This window comes from Schistocerca piceifrons, chromosome 8 (genome assembly GCF_021461385.2).
Source record: "Schistocerca piceifrons isolate TAMUIC-IGC-003096 chromosome 8, iqSchPice1.1, whole genome shotgun sequence".
Classification (NCBI taxonomy): domain Eukaryota; kingdom Metazoa; phylum Arthropoda; class Insecta; order Orthoptera; family Acrididae; genus Schistocerca; species Schistocerca piceifrons.
Window position 1 is genome coordinate 128,740,798 of NC_060145.1, and position 26,816 is coordinate 128,767,613.

A 26,816-nucleotide genomic window follows, 5' to 3' on the forward strand; every position below is an offset into this window, starting at 1 on the left:
ACCAACTGAATTACAGCACTTTTAACATGGCCAAAACTTTTCTAACTGATACAATCACATTTGTGCACCTTTCACTTCAGAGGCCCCTACATATAAAGGTAAAAAAATTGATCATTCAGTGAACCTGCACACCAAGTATGAACGAAGTTTGAGAGGATGGAGCAAGACAATCCTAGACCATATACAGATAATAATTTTGAACTGTCTCTTGGCATCAGAGATACACTTTGTATGTGACCAGCGTCATTCCTCATGTAGGCTGCATTACATCCCACATGAAAATAATGCTGACATTCCTCATCATTCAGTTAACGAAGACCACTCATAGAATCTTCTCTATTTAGTTACAATGCTCTGTAAATAAAGATAGTAATAATGTGTTCCTTTAGTAGAACAATATTTGTAGCCTCTTGTAATACTATTACAATATGATAGATCAAAATCTGCATTATTTTTGAAGTTGTATTTCCTCCTATCCATATATGTAAAAGTGATATGTTGTATTTGATTTGTGTTCATGTCATACGGGACTTTGTTGTGGTTGCTGGTGACCAATATCTGTGCTGTTAATAGTACATTACTGACAAAGCTGATCATGTTCCAAGCTTTCTGAAATTATTTGCTAGTGGTAAAAAAAAAGATATCTATGAGAAAGTTGAGAAGGAGTTAGAGAAAAATCTGTGTTTGGAACAGTACCTGGGGTTACATGTGAAATGTGCAGTATAATCCATAGACTCAGAAGAAAAGTTTGCTGGTTACTTTGTTGATTGGGCGGGGGAGGGGGGGGGGGGGGGAGGGCAGTCAAGTTAATGGGGAAGGAAAACAGGCAAAAATAGGTAAAAAGAATGTCGGGGCAATAGGGAGAGTGTGTGGCATTCGTCTGCTTTATTTATTCACTGATTGTCCTCAGTGTTGATATACTGGCTGAAAAATAGGGTTTGGAAGTGCAGTACTGTCTACTGTAAACCATGTAGCCAACAGATGCTCAGTTGCATTTCACAGTTCTTTGCTTTCACTGTTCACAACTTCCAATATTACACCGTTATATGGCCAGAGTACTATTGTTTAAATATTGAAAAGCCTCATAAATAGTTTGCAGGCAAACATCCACATACTGCTACAATAGCTTAATGCTGAACATCTATGAGCAATAAGACCTAACCACACAGTTCACAGTCTTTCAAATAAATTGTGGTACGTATTGAACAGACACTGTCATTGTTTTAACACATGGCCTAATTGTGTTACACTTATTCCACAGTTAAGTTGATGCATTGTTGTTGTTCTAACCAACAAAGGTTTCTCATCTGAAACTCAGCTGTGGACTGACTGTCTCAGGACCAAAAATCGGGCCCTTATATATCCTCACAATGATAGGTACATTGAAAAATTGGTTCTTTTTAACAGTTTCTTCTATTACAAGAGTTAGACCAAATTATTTGTTTAAATCATGAAATTAACAAATATCATCACACAAACAATACTTTTGACAAAACTGTTAATTACTTTGGAATTAATTAAGGGCTGGCTCTGCTAACATGTTTTTCAATAGAGCCAAATAGAGCCTTTAAGAATACTACTAGTTGTTCTTCCAAATGTTTATAATTAGTACAGAATTTATATTTGTTTATAAGTTAACAATAGAATTTAAGTTATGAAACAATTACTGATTTTGCCCTATAATGAAAGATACTAACTAGGAATAGTGAAAATAAATTAGAAAATCAATTACATACATAAAACTAAGCACAAAATTAGATCTGGTGATATATTCTTTAAAACTGAGGGCCAGCCTTTCTCTTCTATGAAAACGCAAATTATACTCACATAACCACTTGCATGAACATCAAGAGCTCAGATGGAAACCCAGTTCTAAGCAAAGAAGGGAAAGCAGAAAGGTGGAAGGAGTATATAGAGGCTCTATACAAGGGTGATGTTCTTGAGGACAATGTTATGGAAATGGAAGAGGATGTAGAGGAAGATGAAATGGGAGAAATGATACTGCGTGAAGAGTTTGACAGAGCACTGAAAGACCTAAGTCAAAACAAGGCCCCGGGAGTAGACAACATCCCATTAGAACTACTGATAGCCTCAGGAGAGCCAGCCCTGACAAAACTTTACCATCTGGTGAGCAAGATGTATGAGATGGGCGAAATACCCTCAGACTTCAAGAAGAATATTATAATTCCAATCCCAAAGAAAGCAGGTGTTGACAGATGTGAAAATTACCGAACTATCAGTTTAATAAGCCACGGCTGCAAAATATCAACACAAATTCTTTACAGACGAATGGAAAAACTGGTAGAAGCTGACCGCGGGGAGGATCAGCTTGGATTCTGTAGAAATGTTGGACCACATGAGACAATACTGACCCTAAGACTTATCTTAGAAAATAGGTTAAGGAAAGGCAAACCTACGTTTCTAGCATTTGTAGACTTAGAGAAAGCTTTTGACAAAGTTGACTGGAATACTCTCTTTCAAATTCTGAAAGTGGCAGGGGTAAAATACAGGGAGCGAAAGGCTATTTACAATTTGTACAGAAACCAGATGGCAGTTATAGGAGTTGAGGGGCATGAAAGGGAAGCAGTGGTTGGGAAGGGAGTGAGACAGCGTTGTAGCCTCTCCCTGATGTTATTCAATCTGTATATTGAGCAAGCAGTAAAGGAAATAAAAGAAAAATTCAGAGTAGGTATTAAAATCCATGGAGAAGAAATAAAAACTTTGAGGTTCGCCAATGACATTGTAATTCTGTCAGGGACAGCAAAAGGACCTGGAAGAGCAGCTGAACGGAATGAACAGTGTGTTGAAAGGAGCATACAAGATGAACATCAACAAAAGCAAAACAAGGATAATGGAATGTAGTCGAATTAAATCAGGTAATGCTGAGGGAATTAGATTAGGAAATGAGATGCTTAAAGTAGTAAATGAGTTTTGCTATTTGGGGAGCAAAATAACTGATGATGGTCGAAGTAGAGAGGATATAAAATGTAGACTGGCAATGGCAAGGAAAGTGTTTCTGAAGAAGAGAAATTTGTTAACATCGAGTATAGATTTAAGTGTCAGGAAGTCGTTTCTGAAAGTATTTGTATGGAGTGTAGCCATGTATGGAAGGGAAACGTGGACAATAAATAGTTTAGACAAGAAAAGAAACTTTCAAAATGTGGTGCTACAGAAGAATGTTGAAGATTAGATGGGTAGATTACATAACTAATGAGGAGGTATTGAATAGAATTGTGGAGAAGAGAAATCTGTGGCACAACTTGACTAGAGAAGGGATTGTTTGGTAGGACATATTATGAGGCATCAAGGGATCGCCAATTTCATATTGGAGGGCAGCTTGGAGGGTAAAAATTGTAGAGGGAGACCAAGAGATGAATACACTACACAGATTCAGAAGGATGTAGGTTGCAGTAGGTACTGAGAGATGAAGAAGCTTGCACAGCATAGAGTAGCATGGAGAGCTGCATCAAACCAGTCTCTGGACTGAAGACCACAACAACAACAATGTTAACGGTAATTAGTCACAAATGAAAAAGGGAATTTTAAGGAGACAGATGGCAAAACATGAGGGGAAGTAAAAATTATCCCAGATTGCTTCATCACAAGAGGAAAGAACACAGGGAGGGTAGGGGGAAAAGGCAATAGCAGGAGCACTCCAGAAAAGCTACACATGTTGAGGCACCCGATCCCCACACCATACCATGATCAAGACACAATGGAGACACCACCAGGGGAGGCAGACTGAAGAAAAGGGGAAACAAAATGGCACAGTAAACCAGGCAAAATATAGGAAAAAAGTGGGGCCACTGGGGAGACAAGGCCAAGGCCTCCACAACCAACACCAACACTAACTGAGGGTCTCCAATTTCAGAGGTCTTAAACCTGTGAAGACAAAACTTTTTCACAAAGAAGACTGAGGACAGACATAACCATGTGAGTGTCATCTGCTATCACCCGGAACAAGGAAAGTGGGTGGGCATATTTAGTGCAAAGGGCCAAAAGGGGAGGGGGGGGGGCACTCCAGCAAAACATGGATCACCATGAATGGGGCCCTACAACTACAATGGGATAGGGCCGAGGGACAGTTGATTGCGGAGTAAAAAACCATGGGTCAGCCTAGTATGGCTGGTTTGAAGATGGCAAAGGATGGTAGATTCCTGCCAGCAGAGGCAGAGGGAAGAACATCACATGGTGACATCACAAAGTTTGTTAGACAGAAGGGTAGCCTTCAATCATCGCTGGAGGTGTTCACTGAGAATGGGGAGGGGGGGGGGGGTTAGGTGCACACCCCCACCCCCAGCCAGACGATCAGCAACTACATTACCCAGGATATGGTACGTGGGTAGGAACCCAAAAGAAATCAACTGAACAAGCAGCATCACCAAGATTGGGGCAACTCATTAAGTCCATACATAAAAAAACAGAACTCATGTTGGAAAGGACTGATTAATAAAGCAGAGGGCCTGGTAGATGGCCATCAATTCTGCGGTAAACACACCACGCGTAGCGGGCAAGAGATGATGTTCTGTGCCAGCAGAAGACATGAAGGCATAGCCCACATGATTAGTGAATTTAGAACCATTGGTATAAAAAAACAATGGCATCCTGTAACTCCTGTAAGAGCATTTGTAACAAACAATGGAACATTATTGGGGCGATGGGCCTTTCAGATCCCGGAAGAGATCCATCTAATCCGGGGCTGAGGAACTAAACAAGGGGGGCAGGGGGGGTCGGGTTGTTGGAGAGAATGCATGGTAGAGGCCAAGGAGGGGAGTTGGAGATCACGGCAGAGAGAAGCAAGGCAGAGGCCAACTGGTAAATCCACACAAGGGTGGGCAGCAGGTACATGACAACCCGAAGCCACGAAAAGAATAGGACAGGATAGGTGAGCAGGGGAGGAGCAGACAGAGATGGCATAGGAAAGCTGGAGCTGGGACTGCTGAACTGAATGGGGAGGGATTCCAGTGTTAACCAGAAAACTATCTACAGGACTAGTGCTAAAGGCACTAGTGGCTAAATGGATACCATGATGGTGAACTGGAGCGGCTTGGAAGGGACAGCTGATCCATAAACTTGACAACCATAGTCTAGATGAGACAGAACTAATGGATGATAAAAGTGGTGGACAGCCCAATGATCTGCACTCCAAGAGGTGTGGGCAGGGAAGTGAAGGACACTGAGTTTGCATAAACAGCTAACCTTCAGATGATGGATATGGGGCAACCTAGTAAGTTTGTTGTCAAAAATATGACCCAAGAAATGGACTGGGAGATCGCAGGCAGGTGTTGGGTGTTGAGGTAGAGCTGCAGATCAGGATGTATCATAGTATGGCAACAGAAATGCACCACCCTCGATTTAAGGGGAGAGAACTGAAAACAGTGTGAGAGCATCCATGTGGAAGCACATCATATGGCACACTGAAGCTGTTGTTCCACAGAGGTCATCAACTTGGAGCTAGCTCAAATACAGAAATCATCCACAGACAGAGCAGGGATTACCAACAGTCCAGCAGAGGCTACAAGCTCATTAATAGAAGGACACTTAATACAGAACTATATGGAACACCATTCTCCTGGGTCTGCAGAGCCCTGAGAACAGTGCCAACCTGAAATATGAACAACCAGTGGGACAGGATCAGGTGAAAAAATGTCAGGAGGGGGCCCCAAAGACTCCACTCACAGAGCATAGGTAGAATCTGATGGTGCCAAGCTGTGCCATAGGGCTTATGAAGCTTGAAGAAAATTGTGGCACTGAAAAAAGGCCTGCCAAACTGCAATTTCCAATTGAAGCAGATGATTCATTGGAGACTATACCTCTGGAAAGCCACACTGGTAAGGAGATAAAATATCCTGAGATTCAATAACCCAACTGAGCCAATGGCCCACCATCAGTTCTAGTAACCTGCGAGGGACATTGATCAGGCTGATCAGCCAGTAACTATCAAGGGATGATGGATCCTTGCTGGGCTTAAGGACAGGAACCACAATACTGTCTCTCCATTAAGAGGGGAAAATGTCTTGGAGTCAAATACAGTTAAGCACACAGAGGAGATATTGTTGTTGTGGATGATTATGGTGTTGAAGCAATTGATTATGGATGGAATCATGACCAGGGGCTGAATTGTGGGAAGAAGAGAGGGCCAGAGGAAGTTCCCATTCAGTAAAGTGTTTATAGTAAATTCCACCAGGCAAGGGTTAAAATATAAGTGGACTGGATCAGCTCACTGTTTCCAGAGTAGGAAGGTGGCTGGATAGGGGACTGATGCCCATGCCATCAAAAAAAGGGTTCTGTGAGAACAGATGGATCCACACAAAGGCGACTTGAAAGGGCAAGGCCTGGGATGGAAGACTGGCACTGACAACCTTGTCAGGTGTGGAGTGTAGCCCACACTTGTGACGAAGGGACAGAAGAACCTAGGGAGAAGACAAAGCATTCCCAACACACCTGCCTGCTCTGTTTGAGTAAGTAATGGACTTTGGTGTGAAGATGTTTAAGGATAATATGACCATTGGATAATGGGTATCACTTGAGATATTGCAAGGTGTTATGATCATCATGGACAGCAGTGGCAATGGCTGTGCCCCACCACAGAACTGGCCAACGGTGAATGGAGCTCATCAAGTGGGGAATGGCAATGCTGGCAGCGCAAATTATCTTACTGGAAAGATCACATACAACTCCATCAGTACAACCTGACAGATAAGCTGTAAACACAACCTGGGAGGTATATAGAGGCCAATCAGCATGATCTAAAGCCCAGCAGGGCAACCCTGGCCCTCGGGAGGTGGAAAGGGTATGGGAGAATAAGCATGAAGTGGTCACTATCACAGAGGTCATTGTGCGGTGACCAGTGTAAGGAAGAAACAAGGGGAGGCGAAGTAACCAAACAATCAGTGGCAGAGAAACTGGCATAAGTGGCACTAAAATGAGTTAGGGCACCATCATTAAGGAGCACAGGACATAGTCTGCAAGAAATTGATCAATGAGGAGCCCCTGACTACATGAAATACCATTACCTCACTGTGGTGGGCATTAAAATCACCAAGGAGGAGGAATGGACAGGGCAGCTGCTGAAGGAGGCCAGATAGGGCAGCAAGTGTAGGTGGCATGCCAGAGAGACTCGAAATCTTGATCGTGGAATCCAAGTGGATCTGGATGGCAACTGCTTCCAATGCGGTATGAAGGGGGATTCATGTACTAACAATATCCATAGAGGCCAATGTATGAACTCCACCATAAACCCTCAAAGGGCTGACCTGGTTCCAACATAAAGCACAAAACCCACAAAGGGTGAGAGAGTGAGCATCAATAAAATGAGATTCCTGGAGAACAATACAAGCTGCTGAGTAAAAGGCAATAAGAGATTACAGGTCTGGGACGTGATAGTAACATCCATTACAGCTCCATTGAATAAGCAAATAGCAGGTATCCAAATGGAATGTGAATGGGCTGGAGCCAGTTATGCTTCCTGGTCATCATCTGCCACCAACGAGGATGAGGTGACATCAATAAATAAGCGGTCAGACTCAGGTTGCAAGGGAGGACATGGCACCTCCTGGGGCATCGAGGGGCCTTGTCCTGGGACTTCTATTTCCTCTTCTCTTTCATAGGTCAAGGAGAGCAGAGCACAGTGAGAGAGAAGATCAAAAACTGAAAGAGAGCGGGCAACCATAGGATGCATAGACTGTGTGCCCATGGCCGAGTTATGGTAGCAGGCCTCTGACCTGAGAGACACCTGAGGGAGGGGGTCCTGAGAGGGAGCCCCATCATTGGCAGGTACTGAAGAAGGGGGATGCTTCGACTGGGGAGCAAGAATAGCAGCTGGAGGGGACGGCATGGGAACCACAGGGGAGAGGGAGAGGAGAGGGGGCCTGCGGTAAGGAAAACAGAGGAGGAGGAAAGTACTTAACAGAGGCAAAGGTAAAAGTCATTGACACAGAGGATGAAGTTGGTCATATTTCTGATGAGCATCAGTGTAAGATATACGACCAGTGGACTTATACTCCTGTACCTTCTTTTCCTTCTTATAAACCAGGCAATCTGGCAAGTGTGGAAAACGAGAGTAATGACAATTAACACACTTGGGCAGTGGAACAAAAGGCCCCCCCTCATGGAGTGGGTGTCCACATTCACTGTGTAGAGGGCCCGCTGTACAACGGAAAGACTTATGCCCAAAATGCAAGCACTGAAAACACCTCGTGGGTGGTGAGACACACAGTTTCACATCACACTGATAACACTTAATCTCGAGAACCGGCATTGGTGCAATTGTCCTTATGACCTCTCTGAACAAGTCAAACAAAATGAACTCCCCATCAATCCAGATTGCCCAGGAGTTTCTCATCAGTTTCAAGGTTGTGGTTCCCATGGAATGGAAAATGACTCCCTGAACCAAATTCAAAGACTGGTGAAGAGTAATGGACTCCGGGACATTGCCAAGATGCTCATAAGCATGAAGGGCTGCAGATTTGGTGGCAGGAATGGTTTGATCAACAGGAAAGTTGTCTGCAACGTACTGAGAGGCTCCACTCTGCCAAACATGTCTTCGATATTTTCCACAAAAAATAATGGCTTGATGGCGATAAATGTGCCCCCGTCCATCCTAGTGCAAGACCAGGTGGCAGGGAAAGTGTTTCTTGCCAAACCAGTGGGCCTGGCCCTCCCCGTAGGGTGTAGCCAGGGAAGGGAAGGTCACATGGTCATAAGCAGTGGCACTAAATGGTCCATTATTAACCAAAGAGATGGTCATAGAAGAATGGACAGTTTTTTGGAGCTTGATATATTTCGTACACAGAGCATCCACCCTGATATCAACCACTCTAATCAGGGGCTCTCCTCATGAGTCCCAACCAGCCACAGGAAAGGCTGCCTGGCATGGTGGCCATTGCCAGGAGTTCCAATGCTCCAGAATGACAAGCAACCCTTCCTACACATACATAGGAAGGCAACAGCTCAGATGGCAGAAATGTGATCCCTGTGTTGTCAGGGGATTTAGCCACATGGGTACATAATAGCCCCACCACACAGACTGGCTACACGTGCTGGTGATCTAACAGAGTGGAGAAGGGCTACAGTGGGGAAGGAAGAGGGGAAGCAAGGGGGGAGAGGTATCCATGCCATAGATGCTAGGGAATGAGTTCTTCCCCAAACGTGTCACACTATGGAGAGAAAATTTATAAGTGGAGGTCAAACCCCAAAGTGGGACCAAAAATGCTAGAATGTAAGGATGAAAAAGAGGAGGCAAAGGGAACAAAACTGGAAGGAATACAAGAAAGCAGTAGAGTAGCCAGGTCAATATATGTGAGAACACCAAGAGAGGGGAAGGAGGAGGCAGAGAGGGAAGGAGTGATGACAGGAAAGGAGCGGCAGAGGGAATGAAATACAGCCTGGGAAGGAAGAAATGGCTGCAATAACCCAGGGCTCAGTATGTGCCAAGCGTGAACTTACAGAAGAATCATGAGCCCTCTGGGAGGATATAAAGGAAAATAATTGATCTACATCTACATGGATACTCTGCAAAACATGCTTAAGTGCCTGACAGGGGGTTCATCGAACCGCTTTCACAATAATTCGCTATTATTCCAGTCTCAAACAGCGCCTGGAAAGAACAAAGATCTATATCTTACCATGGAGGCTTTGATTTTTCTTATTTTATTATAATGATCATTTGTACCTATGTAGATCAGCATCAACAAAATATTTTCGCATCTGGGGAAGAAACTTGGTGATTGACATTTTGTGAGAAGATTCACAGCAATGAAAAAAGCCTTTGTTTTAACGATGTCTGTATCATGTCAGGGACACTCTCTCCCCTATACAAAACATGCTGTTCTTCGAATTTTCTTGATATACTCCATTAATCCTATCTGATAAGGATCCCACACCACATAGCAGTATTCCAAAAGAGGATGGGCAAATATACTGTAGGTAGTCCCTTCAGCAGATCTGTTGCATCTTCTAAGTGCTCTTCCAATAAAAGTGCTCTTCCAATAAAACACAGTCTTTGGTTTGCCTTCTGCACAATATTTTCTTTGTGTTCTTTCCAATTTAAGCTGTTCGTAACTGTAATGCCTAAGTATTTAGTTGAATTTATGGCCTTTAGGTTTGACTGATTTATCATGTAACTGAAGTTTAATGGATTCCTTTCAGCACTCTTGTGGACAACCTCACACTTCTCATTATTTAGGGTAAATTGCCAATTTTTGCACCATGCAGATATCTTTTCTAAATTGTTTTGCAATTCTGATGACTTTACTAGATGATAAACAACAACATCATCTGCAGACAACCTAAGATGACTGCTCAGTTTGTCTCTTAAATTGTTTATATAAATAAGGAACAGCAGAGGGTCTATAATACTACCTTGGGGAATGCCAGAAATAACTTCTTTTTTACTCAAAGATTTTCCATCAATTACTAAGTATTGTGTCCTCTCTGACAGAAAATCACAAATCCGATCACATAACTGAGACGATATTCCAGAAGCATGCAATTTGACTGTAAGCCACTTGTGGGGTACAATGTCAAAAGCCATGTGCAAATCTAAAAATATGGAATCAATTTGAAATGCCTTGTCAATAGCATTCAACACTTTGTAAAGGGCAGGTTGTGTTTCACAAGAACTATATTTTCTAAATCCATGTTGACTGCATGTCAATAGACCATTCTCTTTGAAGTAATTCATAATATTCGAACACAATATATGTTCCAGAATCCCACTATATATCAACGTTAATGATATGGACCTGTAATATAGTAGATTACTCCCGCTGCTTTTCTTGAATGTTGGTGTGACCTGTGCAACTTTCCAGTCTCTGCATACAGATCTTTCACCAAGCAAGTGGTTGTATGTGATTGTTAGGTATGGAGCTGTTGCATCAGCATACTCTGAAAGAAACCTGATTGGTATACAGTCTGGACTGGAAGACTTGCTTTTATTAAGTGATGAAGTTGCTTCGCTACTCTGAGGATAACTGCTTCTAAGTTACTCATGTTGGCAGCTGTTATTGATTCGAATTCTGGAATATTTACTTTGTCTTCTTTGGTATTGTTACAAATCATCATATCTGTATTACTAGGATTGTGACAGCTCTCTAGTATCTAGTAATGACCTTCCAGAACAACAGAAACTACAAAGGAAATTGAAATTCCGATCTGGGGAGAAAGGCAAAATCCAAACTAAGGTTCCTTGGTGTGAATTCTGAAGAAACTACAGGTCATCTCTGAAGGACGTTTCTTACAGGATGTACCTGTAGTGCAACCTCTGATATAGTTCATCATTTGGACCAAGGAGGGAAAAAAACTGATCAGGTGCAAGTGGGACTAACACTCTGAGGGTCCTTCCCAAACTTAATTATGTATATAGACAGTTAAACCATCATGGGAGCCAAGAATCTCCAACATTTCTGCCTGCTATCGACACTGATACTGACAAGATATCAGCCCAAGGAATTCCAAGACTTTCAAGAATGTTTTAAGTCAGATAACAAATGACAAAAAACATATTTTTTCATGTGATATAATTATAAATTAACAACTTTCAAATTTTTTTCTTCGTTTGTCCTGTAGAACCCTGCTTTTTGCCAAATTTCATGATTCTTGATCAACGGGAAATACCCTATCAGTTTTAATGAGTGAGTTTCTGAGTATCAAAATATGTGACATAAATCACGGTACCTTTTGATTGCATTGACTTGGAAGCTTAATGTGTTTACAACCCCAAGGGACAATAGACTTTAGTATGTGACATACCTTTCAACTTGTTACTCTACCCATATTTCACCTATCTCACACATCTTGCTCACCAGTTGGAAGAGTTTTGTCACAGCTGGCTCTCCCCCTAGGCTATCAGTAATTCTGACAGAATGTTGTCTGCTCCTGGGGCCTTGTTTTGACTTAAGTCTTACAGCACTCTGCCAAATTTCTCTTGCAGTGTCTTATCTCCCATCTCCCATTCATCTATATCCTCTTCCATTTCTTTAATATTGCCTTCAAGTTCATTCCCCTTTTATAGACCCCTCTATATACTCTTTTCACCTTTCAACTTTCCCTTCTTTGCTTAGGACTGGCTTTCCACCTGAGCTCTTGATGTTCATACAGCCACCTCCCTTTTCTCCAAATGCTTGTTTAATTTTCCTGTAGGTGGTATCTATCTTTCCCCTGACAATACATGCTTCTAAATCCCTTTTTTAGACGTTTGCATTCCCTTCCATCTGCTTCATTTGGTGAAATTTTTATTTTCTCCTTTCATCAGCTAACTTTAATACCTCCTACGTTATCCAAGGATTTCTACTAGCCTTGTCTTTTTACCAATTTGTTCCTCTGCTGCCTTCACTATTTCATCTCTCAAAGCTATCTATTCATCTTTTAGCATATACATTTCCCCCATTCTAGTCAACTGCTCCCCCTGACACTCTCAATAACCTCTGGTTCTTTCAACATATCCATGTCCCATCTCCTTGATTTTCTAACTTTTTTGCTACTTCTTCAGTTTTAATCTAGATTTCATAACCAATAAACTGTGGTCAGAGTCCACATCTGCCACTGGAAATGCCTAAGAATTTAAAATCTCATTCCAAAATCTGTCTTACCATTGTATAATCAATCTACATCCACATCTACACGATTACTCTGCTATTCACAATAAAGTGCCTGGCATAGGGTTCAATGAACCACCTTCAAGCTGTCCCTCTACCATTCCACTCTCGAATGGCGCATGGGAAAAACAAGCACTTAAATCTTTCTGTGTGTGCCCTTATTTCTCTTATTTTATTGTGATGTGGGCTGAATGTTTTTACAATCAGAGGAGGAAATTTGTGATTGAAATTTCATGAGATGATCCTCTCACAATGAAAAATGCCTTTGTTTTAATGATTGCCATTCCAAATCACATATCGTGTCTGTGGTACTATCTCCCCTATTTTGCAATAATACAAAACGAACTGCCCTTCTCTGAACTTTTTCGATGGTATCTGTCAGTCCCACCTGATGTGGATCCCACACCGCACAACAATACTCCAGAATAGGGTGGTCAAGCAAGGTGTACATGTCCGCAGCTCGTGGTCGCATTCTCGCTTCCCGCGCCCGGGTTCCCGGGTTCGATTCCCGGTGGGGTCAGGGATTTTCTCTGCCTCATGATGACTGGGTGTTGTGTGCTGTCCTTAGGTTAGTTAGGTTTAAGTAGTTCTAAGTTCTAGAGGACTGATGACCATAGATGTTAAGTTCCATAGTGCTCAGACCCATTTGAACCAAGGTGTAAGCAGTCTCTTTAGTAGACATGTTGCACCTTCTAAGTGTTCTGCTAATGAACTGCAGTCTTTAGTTTGCTCTACCATAACATTATCTATGTGATCATTCCAATTTAGGTTATTTGTAATTGTAATCCCTAAATATTTAGTTGAATTTACAGCCTTAAGATTTGTGTGATTCATCACGTAATCAAAATTTAGTCGATTTCGTTTAGTACTTGTGTGAATAACTTCACACTTTTCTTTATTCATGGTCAACTGCCACTTTTTGCACCATACAGATACCTTATCTAAATCATTTTGCAATTTGTTTTGGTCATCTGATGACTTTACAAGATGGTAAATGACATTATCTGCAAACAATCTAAGAGGGCTACTCAGATTGTCTCCTATATTGCTAATATAGATCAGGAACAATAGAGAGCCTATAACATTTCCTTGGGGAACGCTGGATATTACCTCTGTTTACTCAATGACTTTCTGTCTGTGACCTTTCTGTCACGGAATCATGAATCCAGTCACGCAACTGGCACAATATTCCATAGGCACACAGATTGATTGAAGATTCTTGTGAGGAATGGGGTCAAAAGCCTTCTGGAAATCTAAAGATAAGGAATCAATTTGACATCCCCTGCTGATAGCACTCATTACCTCATGAGTATAAAGAGCCAGTTGTGTGTCACAAGAATGATATTTTCTGAACCTGTGTTGAATTGTTTTCTTCAAGGTAATTTATAATGTTTGAACACAGTATATGTTCCAAAACCCTACTGAAAATCAATGTTAATGATATGGGCTTGTAATCGGCAGATTACTCCTATTTCCCTTTATGGGTATTGGTGTAACTTGAGCAATTTTCCAGTCTTTAGGTATGGATCTTTCTATGAGAGAGCAGTCATATATAATTGCTAAATATGGAGCTCCTGTATCAGCATACTCTGAAAGGAAGCTGACTGGTATACAACCTGGACCAGAGGCCTTACCTTTATTGAATGATTTAAGCTGCTCTGCTACAAGGAGGAGATCTACTTCTATGTTTCTCATCTTGACAGTTGTTCTTAATTGGAATTCAGGAATATTTACTTCATCATCTTTGGTGAAAGAGTTTCAAAAAACCATGTTTAATAACTCTGCTTTAGTGGCACTGTCATCAGTGGCTTCACCGTTCTTATCATGCATTGAAGGTATTGATTGCGTCTTGCCACTGATGTGCTTTATATATGACCAGAATCTCTTAGGGTTTTCTGCCAGATTTTGAGACAGTTTCTGGTGTCTCCAGGTCTCTTCCACATATACAGCCTTCTTTCATGATTCTTAAACCAAGTGTTAGTGATGATTTGCATACGCTCTATGCAAAATTCTATGAAGCAGGTTCCTCTTTCATCCCTTTCCCCCAGCCTGTATTTACCTATTATTTTTTTCTTCTCTTCCTTCTCCTACTATTGAATTCCAATGCCTTATCACAATTAAAATTTTGTCTCCCTTAACAATTTGAAAAATTTGTTTTACCTCATAATACTTTTCTTCCATCTCTTCATCATCTATGGAGGTAGTTGGCATATAAACTTCTACTGTGGTGGCTGTGGGCTTCATGTCTACGTTGGATATGATAATGCATTCACTGTACTGTTGATAGTAGCTTATCCACATTCCTATTTTCTTACTCATTATTAACCCTGCATCGGGCGTGTGGCGGCATACAGTACCGCCAATTTTGTTTTTGTTCAATAATTACATCAGTGCGCTGAGCACACAACAGTGGTGCTACATATGCTTCAATTGTTTAGTCATGCACCAAACTGCATTACTGCACCGACATTATACCCACCATAACAGCTGTGACTCACCTGTGAAGTGGACGACTGCACCGAGACAGCACTGCGTACCGCACGCGCCCGGTAATGTAAGTACATGTAGCCGTGCCACTGTCGAATGTTTTGATGATTAGAAGCTTTGTTTTACAACTCTGTGGGTGAATGATGATTTAGTTATTAACATTGCTTTGGTATTGGAATTATTTTATTATCTCCCACGTCCGCACAAAGGAAAGGACTAACACCAGCAGAAATTGAGCGTCTTGTTCTGCAATCATCTGACGAAGAAGATTACGCACATTTCTCTGACAGTGATGAGGAGGCAGAAATAATTGAAACTTCAGATCATGCCAGCAAATCTGAGCAGTCATGCATTGACAAGAATGAAGTGAAAGGAATGCCACATGATGACAGCCATTTTTATATTGTTAAGGACCAAGAAACTTTGTGGATAAATAATCCGTTAGCACTATCAGGGAAATCAAAACGTAAGAATATAATCGAAGTCCTACCTGGCCCAAAACACGATGGCAGAGAAGCTAAAACTGAAATTGAAAGTTTTCTCAAATTGTTTGATCCTGAGATAATTGATTATGTCGTTGCAAACACAAGTACATAAATAACAGTAGATCATCTGTGAATTACTCAAGTGCTAGAGATTGCAAACTGTGGGCATCAAATGGAACAGGAATGATTATTCTAAGGGCAGCATTTAGCTACGAGCACTTTCTGTTCTTGCTCCGGTCACTCGGGTTTGACGATACGCCTACAAGAAAAGAACGACTAGCAACTGATAAACTTGCTGCCATCCGCAATCTCCACTCAGCATTTCTGAACAACTGCAGAAATAACTACAGTCCAGGGGAGTTCACAACCATAGACGAAATGCTTGTCCCATTTTGCGGACTTTGTGGTTTTGTTCAGTACATGCCCAATAAGCCTGCTAAGTATGGATTGAAGTTGTATGCATTGTGCGATAGCAAGACATTTTATACTTTTAATTTTGAAGTAAACTGGGGCAGACAGAATCATGGACCATATGTTGCATCTAACCAGCCAATGGATATTGTGAAGAGCCAATCAAGGGAACTCACAGGAATGTAACTACAGACAACTACTACAGTAGTTACTCTGTAGCCCAGCATCTTTTAGAAAATGGGCTAACGTTCATTGGAACATTGAAAAAGAACAAGAAGGAAATTCCTCTGGAATTTTTGCCCAACAGTTCACGAGAAATTGGAAATTCTCTTTTCGGATTTCATGATGACTTCTGTCTTGTTTTGTGCCAAACAAAAAGGAACAAGGCTGTGCTTTTCCTGTCATCAATGCATGAAACTGCTGAAATCGACACCGCTACAGGCAAGTGTGTTGTAAATTTGGACTACAATGAACAAACGATGGAGTCGATACTGTGGATTATATGTGTACATCCTACTCTATACAAAGGACCACAAGAAGATGGCCCTTAGCATTGTTTTTTTGTTATCTGGATATTGCTGAGATAAATTCCCAGGTCTTGTTTTTTGCAAACAATCCAGAGAAAAGATTCAGAAGAAGAACCTACCTAACAAACCTGGCCTTGGCTCTGATGGATGGCCATTTGAAAGAAAGGGCTCAGCTCTTTACTCTACCACGAGATATTCAAGGATTTCTGTCATCTCATCAATCAATTCCTGCCAATCACGCTGAGATCGTAAGAAGGTGTGGGAGGTGCCATCTTTGTGATGGTAAAAAAAAACTACTGTCACTTGCAATAGCTGCAAAAGATTTGTTTGCAAGCAACATTGCCACAATGTTGTCACATGTAACGATTACAGAGCTTCTCTGGAGGAAGAAAGTGCGTGATTCTTGATATGTATTTACTGACTGCCTTATTCTTTTTATTACTACAAAGTTTTTATACAGATCACACATTTTTGTAAAACTTGCTTCAACAATGGTAAACAATCGAATCATATATGTGGTTATAATTTATTTAGAATTTGTTATTAAAGTAATGCTTAGGAAATATCCTCGAAATGTATGTCAGATATTCTGTAGCAATTTTATTTTTCCCATGCACCTTGGACATATGTAAACAGATCATATTAAAAGTTGCTGTTAAGAATGATGTTATAAACAGTAAATAATTAATTACACCAAAAAATTAAAAAAAAGAACTGTTTTTTATGTATTTAAATGTAGGTGGTACTGAGTGCCGCATGCACCCGCTGACGCAGCAATCTTAAGCGCGCCTGCCGCAGGGTTAAACCTACTCCTGCATTACCCCTATTTGATTTTGCTTTTATAATCCTGTATGCACCTGACCAGAACTCCTGTTTCTCCTGCCACTGAACTTCATTAATTCCCACTATATCTAACTTCAGCCTATGCATTTCCCTTTTTAAATCATACCAGAATATGTACATGATTTTTTTTCTATTCAATATTCATAAACAATAATATGCAACAAAATAGCATGTAAAATGTAAAACACAAAAAAAGCAAATATAAACATACCAGTGATTCTGATGTGGTAAAATGTTAGCAGTAATATTACAAAAATTAAAAGCAGCTTTTGCACTTCTGTATTGTGTACTAGAGAAGTAAAAGGAGATGATTGACTCAAATATAGTTTAGAAGACCAGCCACTCACAGGTTCATGTCAAGACAGAGGCAAAGTAATAACTATTGGAATTAAATTTGTCTATGAAATGATTCAAATATTTCTGATTGATGGAAACATTGCCAACCTCTTCATAAAGATTCATCAGGACTGTGATTTCATCTTCTTTGGCTTCTAATTCTGCTTCTACCTCTTGCAATTCTTTCAGGACTTCAGTATTTTTTCCTTGATCATTTTTTGATGTTATCTTCAGTTCTTCATATTTACTGGATATGAAACAAGTAATAAAATCATGTCAAAGACTATACTGAGCTTTGATAATGTTTACAAAAATAATGGGATGCAGGTAAACAACATAAATGCTAGTAGTACATGACAATAATTCAATTCAAAAGGAACCTCCAATGAATCACATACAATTCATGCAATGTCATACTGTGAAATTTTGTTGAGGGAACCGAGATAATGAACATTTCAGAGCAGCTGTAAAAAAAGTGCACATTATCTCTCATATATTTTGCATACGGACCAAAAGAAAGAGATAAGAGAAATCAAGCCACATATAGAGGCATTCAGCCAATTACTATTTGCTTAGTACAATGGTAAGTGGAATTGGAAAGGGAACTTGGCATATCATCTTGTACATTGTGGCCATTGCATGAGAATATATATGTTGATGGGAACTACAAGTTTAAAGCACTTTGACAATTTTTGCATCACTTTGAAATAATATCACGTTGAGGTATGCCTGGAGGAAAATCTACATCTGTCAGTGACTCTTCATCAAAGATAAGATGCCGCATAATCCCTACCAAAAAAATCCTCAGTCCAGTCACAAATTATCTTATTACCCTATATTATCATATTTCTGTCAATAAGTGATGGTATCTTATTGAGGCAAATGCTTTTCAGAAATCAAGAAACACTACATCTTCCTGACAGTCTTGACACATGGCTTTCAGGATGTCATGTGAGAAAAGTGCAAGTTGGGTTTCAAATGACTAAAGTTTTCAGAATCCCTGTTGGTTGGCATGGAGGAGGTCATTTTGTTTGAGATAAAGCATCATATTTGAGTTCAAAGGTATAGCATTCTACAACAACAGAAGGATGTTGATGAGACTGTATGGTGGTTTTTGGACTACTTCTGCTATGTTTCTTGAAGACATGTGACATGGTTTCTTCCAACTACTAGACACAATTTTGTATTCAAGGAATCTCACCTATATTATGGTTAACAGGTGGTATAATTCTAAAACAAATTTTGAATAGAATCTGATAGATACTCCACTGGGCCAAGTAATTAAGTTTAAATTTAGCTATTAGACCTGTTTCCCAATGCCATGGGCACCAGTACCTATTTAATAGAATTTTTCAATGGTGTGAGAGTAAAGTCAGGATAGTATTTCTGAATTTTTCTTTGTAAAGTGAAGTTTCCTGCTCTTACTTTGCTGATATCAATAAAAATGAAGTTTAGCATTTCTCCTTTTACATTGATATTATGGTGGGTGTTATAACACAGAAAACACCATTCACTTTCACTATGTAATATTTTTACTGGCACAAGATAAATCAAAACACAAAGAAATAGATTTCAACAATCACGGTAACAGTCATGATGAATGTCTCACACCAACTAGTCAACATACAAAGTAAGTAAAACGAAGTGCAAAAAAGCAAAGATACTAATATTTTCTGGCATTTCTGCCACAGAGACCCCCCCCCCCCCCCCCCGAAGAGCGAAAGTGCATAGGAGGAGTGATCAGGAGTAAGTGATAAAGGGAAGGTAAACATTTGAGGCATGACGTAATCTTGAAGTCTGAGAGGTGGCCGTATGGTGCGGCCAGCACGGGTGATAGCAGTAGGGGTAGGATAATTTGGAGAAGATGAAGGAGAAGGGGGGGGGGGGGGTTACTCTTATAAATAAAACATTATTGGAGTCTACATAGGCTGAAATGTCATTTTGTGAAGTACCAGGAGCCACATTGAAGCACTGTAATAGCTTAATGTCTTTCTGGTCAGATGGCACAGAATTGTTTTGAATTTCAAATAAAAAAAGAAAAGTGTCCACAAGCTGTATTTTTATAGAGTCCACATCATAGTCACTCAAGTTCACTTGAAACACTAGTTCATTACTGCTGGCACTCGGAGGCGTGAAGTATAGAAGAGGGGAGCCTTGACTTGCAGAGAGTGTTTGATTAGCTTGTGGAGAAGGGAGAGGACAGGCCTCTGAAGTTTCCTGCAAAAAAAATTCATTATCATGTATGTTGGTGTCATTAAGGATCCATGCTGGTTTCAAGCGCTCAATGGACACGACAGATGGTTTGTTCTTAAAGCGGACTGTATAAGTATTTTCAGAGCTTGACAGGACCCGGTATGGGCCAGTGTAGGGTGGAGCAAAGGGTGGACGCACGGCGTCTTCTCTGAGCATCACATAGTTACAAGAACTGAGGTGTGGGTGAATGAAAACCGGAGGGGTAACATGCGATCGAGGTTGCAGAAAACGTAACTTGGTGATATGCTGTCGAACCTGTCGTACCAACTCGGGAAGTTGATCCTTGGGAAGTAGAGGAGGATCATCAAGAAAATCCGCCGGAAGTGTGAGTTTTCTCCATATACCATCTCAGCAACTGACGCTTTAAGGTCTTATTTGAAAACCGTCCTCAAACCTAAAAGGACCCAGGGGAGTGCCTCAGTCCAAGAGGAAGAATGACACATGAGAGCGACCTTCAGGGTACGGTGCCATCGTTCTATTAGGCCATTAGATTTGCGGGTGATAGGCTGTAGTTCTGAATTTGTTGATACCACACAGTTGACAGAGGCAATTAAACAGATTAGATTCAAACTGTCTCCCCTGGTCTGTGGTAAGTGAAGTAGGGCAACCAAAACGAGAAAGCCAAAGGTGGACAAAAGCGTTAGCTACAGTTTGGCCGTAATGACTGCGATGGGGATAGCTTCGGCCCAACGTGTGGTACGATCGATCATGGTCAGTAAGTAACGGAAGTTGTTAGATATCGGTAATGGACCGACGATGTCCAAATGGACATGACAGGATCTACCTGAGGGCACAGTAAATTTGCCTAATGGGGGCTTAGTATGTTTGTGTATTTTGGCTCTCTGGCATGGTATGCCCACCAATTACAATCTCTTTTTACATTAGGCCAAACGTATCTCTCTGTAATGAGGCGCGTAGTCGCGCGAATGCTCGGGTGAGCGAGATTGTGGATTGTGTCAAAAATGTCTTTCCTAAGAGCTTTAGGGATTATAGGATGAGGATGAGCTGTTTTAATGTCACAATACAAAGAGCAATCATCATTAGGGAAGGGAAGTAGAGCAATTTGTGAGGAAGTATCAGAGTCAGAGAGAAGGTGCTGTATCTCTGGGTTGGATAGCTGGAGCTCGTGTAAGCTGTGAGGATCAATAGCTGTCTTCAGGGAGGACAGGCGTGACAGGTAGTCTGCTGCAACATTGTCATTACCCCTGATATATTGAAAGTCTGAAACATTTCTACTACCGAAAATGTCCATTCATAATTATGTGTATCATCGAACTAAATGCGAAGTTGCGTTACACCATAAACCTTTAATGAGGAATTGTTGGCTGCTCTGATTTGGTGAGGCGAATGCGTGATTGTAGAAGTGACCATTGAATGTGGAATGACGCTCACATCAGCACCAGTGTCCACTAAAAACCATTTCTGAGAAGCTATATCCTGGATATACAAACGTCCGGGAGAATAATTCGGAAGTACTAGCCTGTGATCTGTTAGGCGACTTGATGTTACAGTGCGGACCAGTGCACCTATAGCAGCCCGCCATGTGTGTTTGGACGCATTGCACAGGGTGAGCAGCAATTCCTAGCTATACTACCGTAAACAGAGTGATACCAGCAGAGAGGATAAACTTGCTGATCCTGTGTTGTTACCGGGTGAAAGACGTCACTTGAAGCTGTGATATGAGATGGTGAAGGACGGTGTGGAATCTGCTGCTCAGCCAGTGTACTCTGTCTGTTGTCTTGGAAAGATCGGCCTCTGCCACACGGGAGAGGCATAATATCAAGGGGGGCACACATAGATAACTTTCTTCTGTTGATTATCTTATAAGCGGCGTCAGCCAGCAATAATTTCGCTTGTAGAGGTTCCTGATTGTGTGATAGGAGCTGCAGTTGGATAGCTTGCAGAAGCTTTGCAACCCAGAAAGAAAAGCTTCATCGGGCATTGTTTTGCTATCAAAGACTGCTCTGATACGTCGCCATAGTTGTGAAGGAGTAGAGTCTTTGAGATGTACATCTTGCAGTATGTATAAAACAGACTCTTGCGTAGTCTTAGCTAGACGTTCGAAGATCTGTTGTTTTGCCAGTGTGTAACGATATGCAGGGGCCGCCGACAGCACTACGTCCTGTACCCACTCAGCGTGGTCCTCTAGGGCATTAATAAGTGCAATAAATTTAGCACTATCTGAATCAATGTTTAGGGCAGTGAATACAGTCTCTGCCAAAATAAACCACGTATGCGGATTGTCCATCGTGAACCTTGGTAATTTAGGAATTTTCTCACTCTTGTGTTGTGGATGTAACAGATTTGATAGCACAGCGGACGGGAGTGGCGGAGTGTTTATGAAGCTGTCACTCGCGGCGTTCGTGCCGGCTGGTTTAAACATGGCTGGTGCGGGAGGCGCAGCTGGGGCTGCGGAAACAATCGGGGCAGAATGACTGTCCAACCAGTAATTGTTGTCACTGAAATTTGTTCCCCTTTTGTTTTTGTAGTGATTCTTGTAGTGGGTGGGGAGAGAATGTGTCCAAAACTGATTTATCAGCAATATATGGGGAGCTCCAAGTGATCTGTGGGCTCGAAAAGTCTGTGAGGTTCATAGTGTTGGGGCACTGTTGCACACTACATGTCACAGGAGGTTGTACATACGATGCACTGTGAGTCACAAATTTAGGCACAGCACTCATGATTGGTTTGTTATAGACAAACGTAGGAAAAGATTTCATAGCAGGTGACATCACTGACGATGTTGAAAGAGTCCACAATGGCATTGTTGATGACAGAGAAAACTCCACGGCGTTGTACCTATCTTCCAATTTTATCCCGGTTGTTGGTGGTGTTGTGTGTAGGAAACCGTGGAAAGTCAGTGTGGAGGCACAATTAGTATCATGTTGTAGTCTGAAAGGAGCGGAAGGTGAGTGATGTGGAGATGTCAAAGTAAACGGCCACATTGTCGAATCGGCGTATGTTGCGCGTCGCAGGTCACCAGTATGGCGGGTGTTATACTTATAACACAGAAAACACCATTTACTTTCACTATGTAATATTTTTATTGGCACAAGATAAATCAAAACACAAAGAAATAGTTTTCGACAATCACGGTAACAGTCATGACGAATGTCTCACACCAACTAGTCAACAACCAAAGTAAGTAAAACGAAGTACAAAAAAGCAAAGATATTAATATTTTCTGGCAGTTTTGCCACAATTTCATCAATTACAGATTCTGTCATCCAGGAGTGTCTGGATACTCACCTTGATGCCACTGACAGCTTTCACATATGACCAGATATTCATTGGATTTTGTGAGAGGTCTTTCAGTTAAGATTATGTTATGGTAGTTGTTGAAGGCTTCATGCTGTAGAGGTTGGGAGGAGGGAAGGAAGGCGAATAACCTCTATGGTAAAATTGTCACAAGTTTATTCAAAAGTTTACAAGAATAATGAAATTTTGGCTGGTGGCTATGGTCATGTGTCACCACTGATGAACATCGTGAGTGTGAGTCTAGCAGAGTTATGCACATTCTGACAGAACATTTCGAGATACCAAAGTCATGCAAGTCTACATCATGTTATGGGCCTGTGAGCAGCTGGCACTGGTTTGGGCAGCCGTCTCCGTCAGATCAGCTCACGGGGCTAAGTCAGCATTTGTGGACTTGAAGCAGTAAAGTCGATGAGCTGTCTCCTGGCTCTAAAGCAGCAGCTGAACTTCTGGTTTGGTTGGCAGCAGTTCACAGCATAGGTAGTACCACTGCCATCCACCTGTACCAGGGATGAACATCTCTTCTGGTAGCAGTGGACCTCTACGAGAACCTGTACAGATGTTCAGGCCACTGGTATTTCTCGCACACAGGGCTAACAGGGGCATGCACTGCTGAGTGGAGCAAACAGTGCCAGCAAAGCAGGACACAGACACCACACATCCAGCACACTGCTGCGGCCTTCTGTAGTTGACAGTGTGGCCAGCAGATCATGCATCTGCAGGAAGGCATATCCATGACATTGCAACATTCCCTCATTGTAGTGTGAGACTGAATAAAGATGTTTTACTTTTCAGCTGAGTTTTCCTGGCCACCTCTGGCCACCACTGATGCCTCAACCCCTCCACCTGTCCACTGCCTCTACACTGCAGAATCACCACTCACCCCTGGTCACCAAGGTCACAGCATGGCTTTGCAATCATGGCATCCAATTTTGTCACACAGGGAGGTGAGCGAGCACACTGTTGGTTTTTGTGATTTTTTCCCTGTTTTGTGTGCAGAGGATATATATTATGAGCTGGAGATTCATAGAAATTGGATAGTTATGTCTATAAAGACAGTGGAACCAGCTCATCTCTCTCAGTTCTGCGGTAATATGAAGTAGATTATTTACATTCAGTGAAATGCAGTGAATGTAATTTGCTAGGGCATTCTGCACTGTGAACAGAATCAGAACTGGTAATTTGTATCAACTATCTTAGGTATGGGAGGTAGCTCAAGCATTTGTTAATAAAACTGAGCAATTCAGAGCAGATAATATGGACTTACATAACAAGCTTGCATCTAGGAATGAACAGTTAGAATTAGCTGAGCAATTTAGTTCTTTATTAGACTTAGCCACCACCAGTTTGATCATACCTTTCTCTGGAAAGTTGAGCATCAATTTAATGTCTTTTTTGGATGACCTGAAATTAAGAGTTAGAACTGATGATGGTTGCAGGATCAGTTACTGCAGGTGATAAAGTTATGGTTGACAGGGGAAGACATTACATATGTCAGATGTACGATGGGGCTAAGAGATGGACAAACATTTGATGAACTGAACCAAGGCCTGTCACAGCGGTACAAGAAGCAAAATAGCATGAGCTTTTTACACCAACAATTGTGTAGTCTGTCAAGGAAACACAATGAGTCAATAGAGAATTTTGCAGACAGGAAAGGTTAATGTGCTAACCTGTGAATAAGGGGAGAGTGATGAGGCAAATAAAGTCATGCTCCAGGAAGCAGAACAGAGGGCACTGAATGCATTTTAAGTAGCTTTCTGCCTGATACATCAAGAAGGGTGAGAATGTATACCCTGAAGGATTTGTACTCTGTGGTCAGATTAGCAACAGAGTTTGAAGAAACTGATGTAGCAATAGGAATGTGAAATAGGAGGAGAGTATTTTCCACTAACAGGAGGTACTGCAGATGTCAAAGGATGGGACCTGTGCAGAGGCAATGTTGCCAACCTCAGTGTGGTAGCTGTGATGTGGTTGGACACCACCAATGTGATCATAAGAATGGTAAGGGGAAGCAAGGGATCAATAAGGAAGTTTTAGTCCAAGAGGGAACCCCATGCTACTGTGCAAAGCTACAGGTAAATTTCGATGCAACTATTATGGATGCAGAGGCAGAACGTAGTACAGTGGGAGTAGTGAAGGGCAGAACGCACAATTTTTTATTGGACACAAGTGCACATGGGTCGATAGCAAGTATGGATCTCATGTGCAAGAGGCAATTGAACCCTCAACGCTATGATTTATGTAGAACTGGAGATAGTGATATGGAGTCTTTGGGGTCAGAAATAATACATTTTCAGGTTGGGTTTCAGCATTTTAAGCAATGTGTAGAAATTGTGCCCCAGGTAAGTGAAGGTCACTGCATGGTTTCAATGCAGCATGTCAAATTTGACCTTAGGTGACACAGATGTTGTTGAACTTAGAGGGACACTGTTCCAGGGGAGGGATGGGGGCTGTGAGGGAGGGAGGGGGGGGGGGGGGAGCCTGTCACCACTGAAGCACTGTTGCAAGGTGCATCAACCTTAAAGGGTGAACACTTGAGCTGTAGTCGACAAAACAAAGGATTAATTTGCGTGTTATTGTGACACAAGGCATCAGAAAGTTGGTCCGTGTAAATGTGGAACCAGAATGGCCAGTTAATACAAAAAACCACTTGCAGAAAAATGATGTATTAGACACATCACACTGATCTGTAAGGAGAAACACTGTACACATATGGGATAAGGTGGACAGGAAAGTGGTTTCCATGAATTTGGATAATTTTGGTGGTGGAGTAGAGTTGATGAAAGGAATGTTTGTACCTAATTTGGAAGTCCTGGATGATGTCAATAGGGAATCAGTCAGTGTGCACCAGAGAAATATGCATACTACTGGTGAAACTGCATTGTCTAAGAAAGTAGGAATCTTAAAATATGGACAGATTGGAAATGGAGAAATTATTGTTAGAGTTTGAGGTCTTGTTTTACCCTCAAAGGCCTTTACCAATGACACATGTAACGCAGTGCCATATCTCTAAAGGAAATGAGTCACTGCTATTTTGTATACCTTACCACATATTGTGATATTTGTAGCCACTGCTGGAAGAATTCATTGATCAACAACTAACAGGCCCTGCATGGCAGCTATGGCAGTTGTGCCAAAGAAGTCACCACACTGATTTTGCTGTGACTAAAGACTGGACATCTTAACAGTAAAATGCTGACTGATGTGTATCCAATAGCAAATATCACTGAAGCTATTGGAAACTTGGGATAGTGTAAGTACTTCTCTACCACAGATCTGAGGAGTGGGTATCATTAGACAGAGGTATTCCCTGAGGACTGTCCGAAAACAGCACTCTCAGTCCCCTGAGGTCACTAACAATATTGTAGGACACTATTTGGGTTGAAGAATGCTCCAATAACATTTAAGAGTTGATTATATGGAATACTGATGGGACTGAAACCTCACCAGTGAATGGTATACCTAAATCATATAACTATATAAAAATGTGGCAAAACATAAACAATGTTTGTGAGAGGGTTTTAGGTTACAAGCAGTGCATTCAACTCTGAGCACAGGAAAAAGTCACTGTGCTTTAGAAGCAATAGCATATTTAGGGCATGTGATTAGCAGTGAAGGAC

At 41.5% G+C, this 26,816-nt stretch overlaps 1 protein-coding gene across 2 annotated transcripts in view; it reads right to left on the reverse strand.

Annotated features, from left to right (window-relative positions):
* Positions 1–26,816, reverse strand: part of LOC124711759 — a 100,562-nt gene that overhangs the window by 22,543 nt on the left and 51,203 nt on the right. The window contains exon 5 of one of the 2 annotated variants that reach the window (XM_047241974.1): positions 17,794–17,932. The exons of the other annotated variant lie outside the window; for it this stretch is intronic. Coding sequence (XP_047097930.1) covers positions 17,794–17,932 — 139 coding nt within the window. The remainder of the gene's footprint in view (positions 1–17,793; positions 17,933–26,816) is intronic. 2 annotated transcript variants of the gene reach the window in all.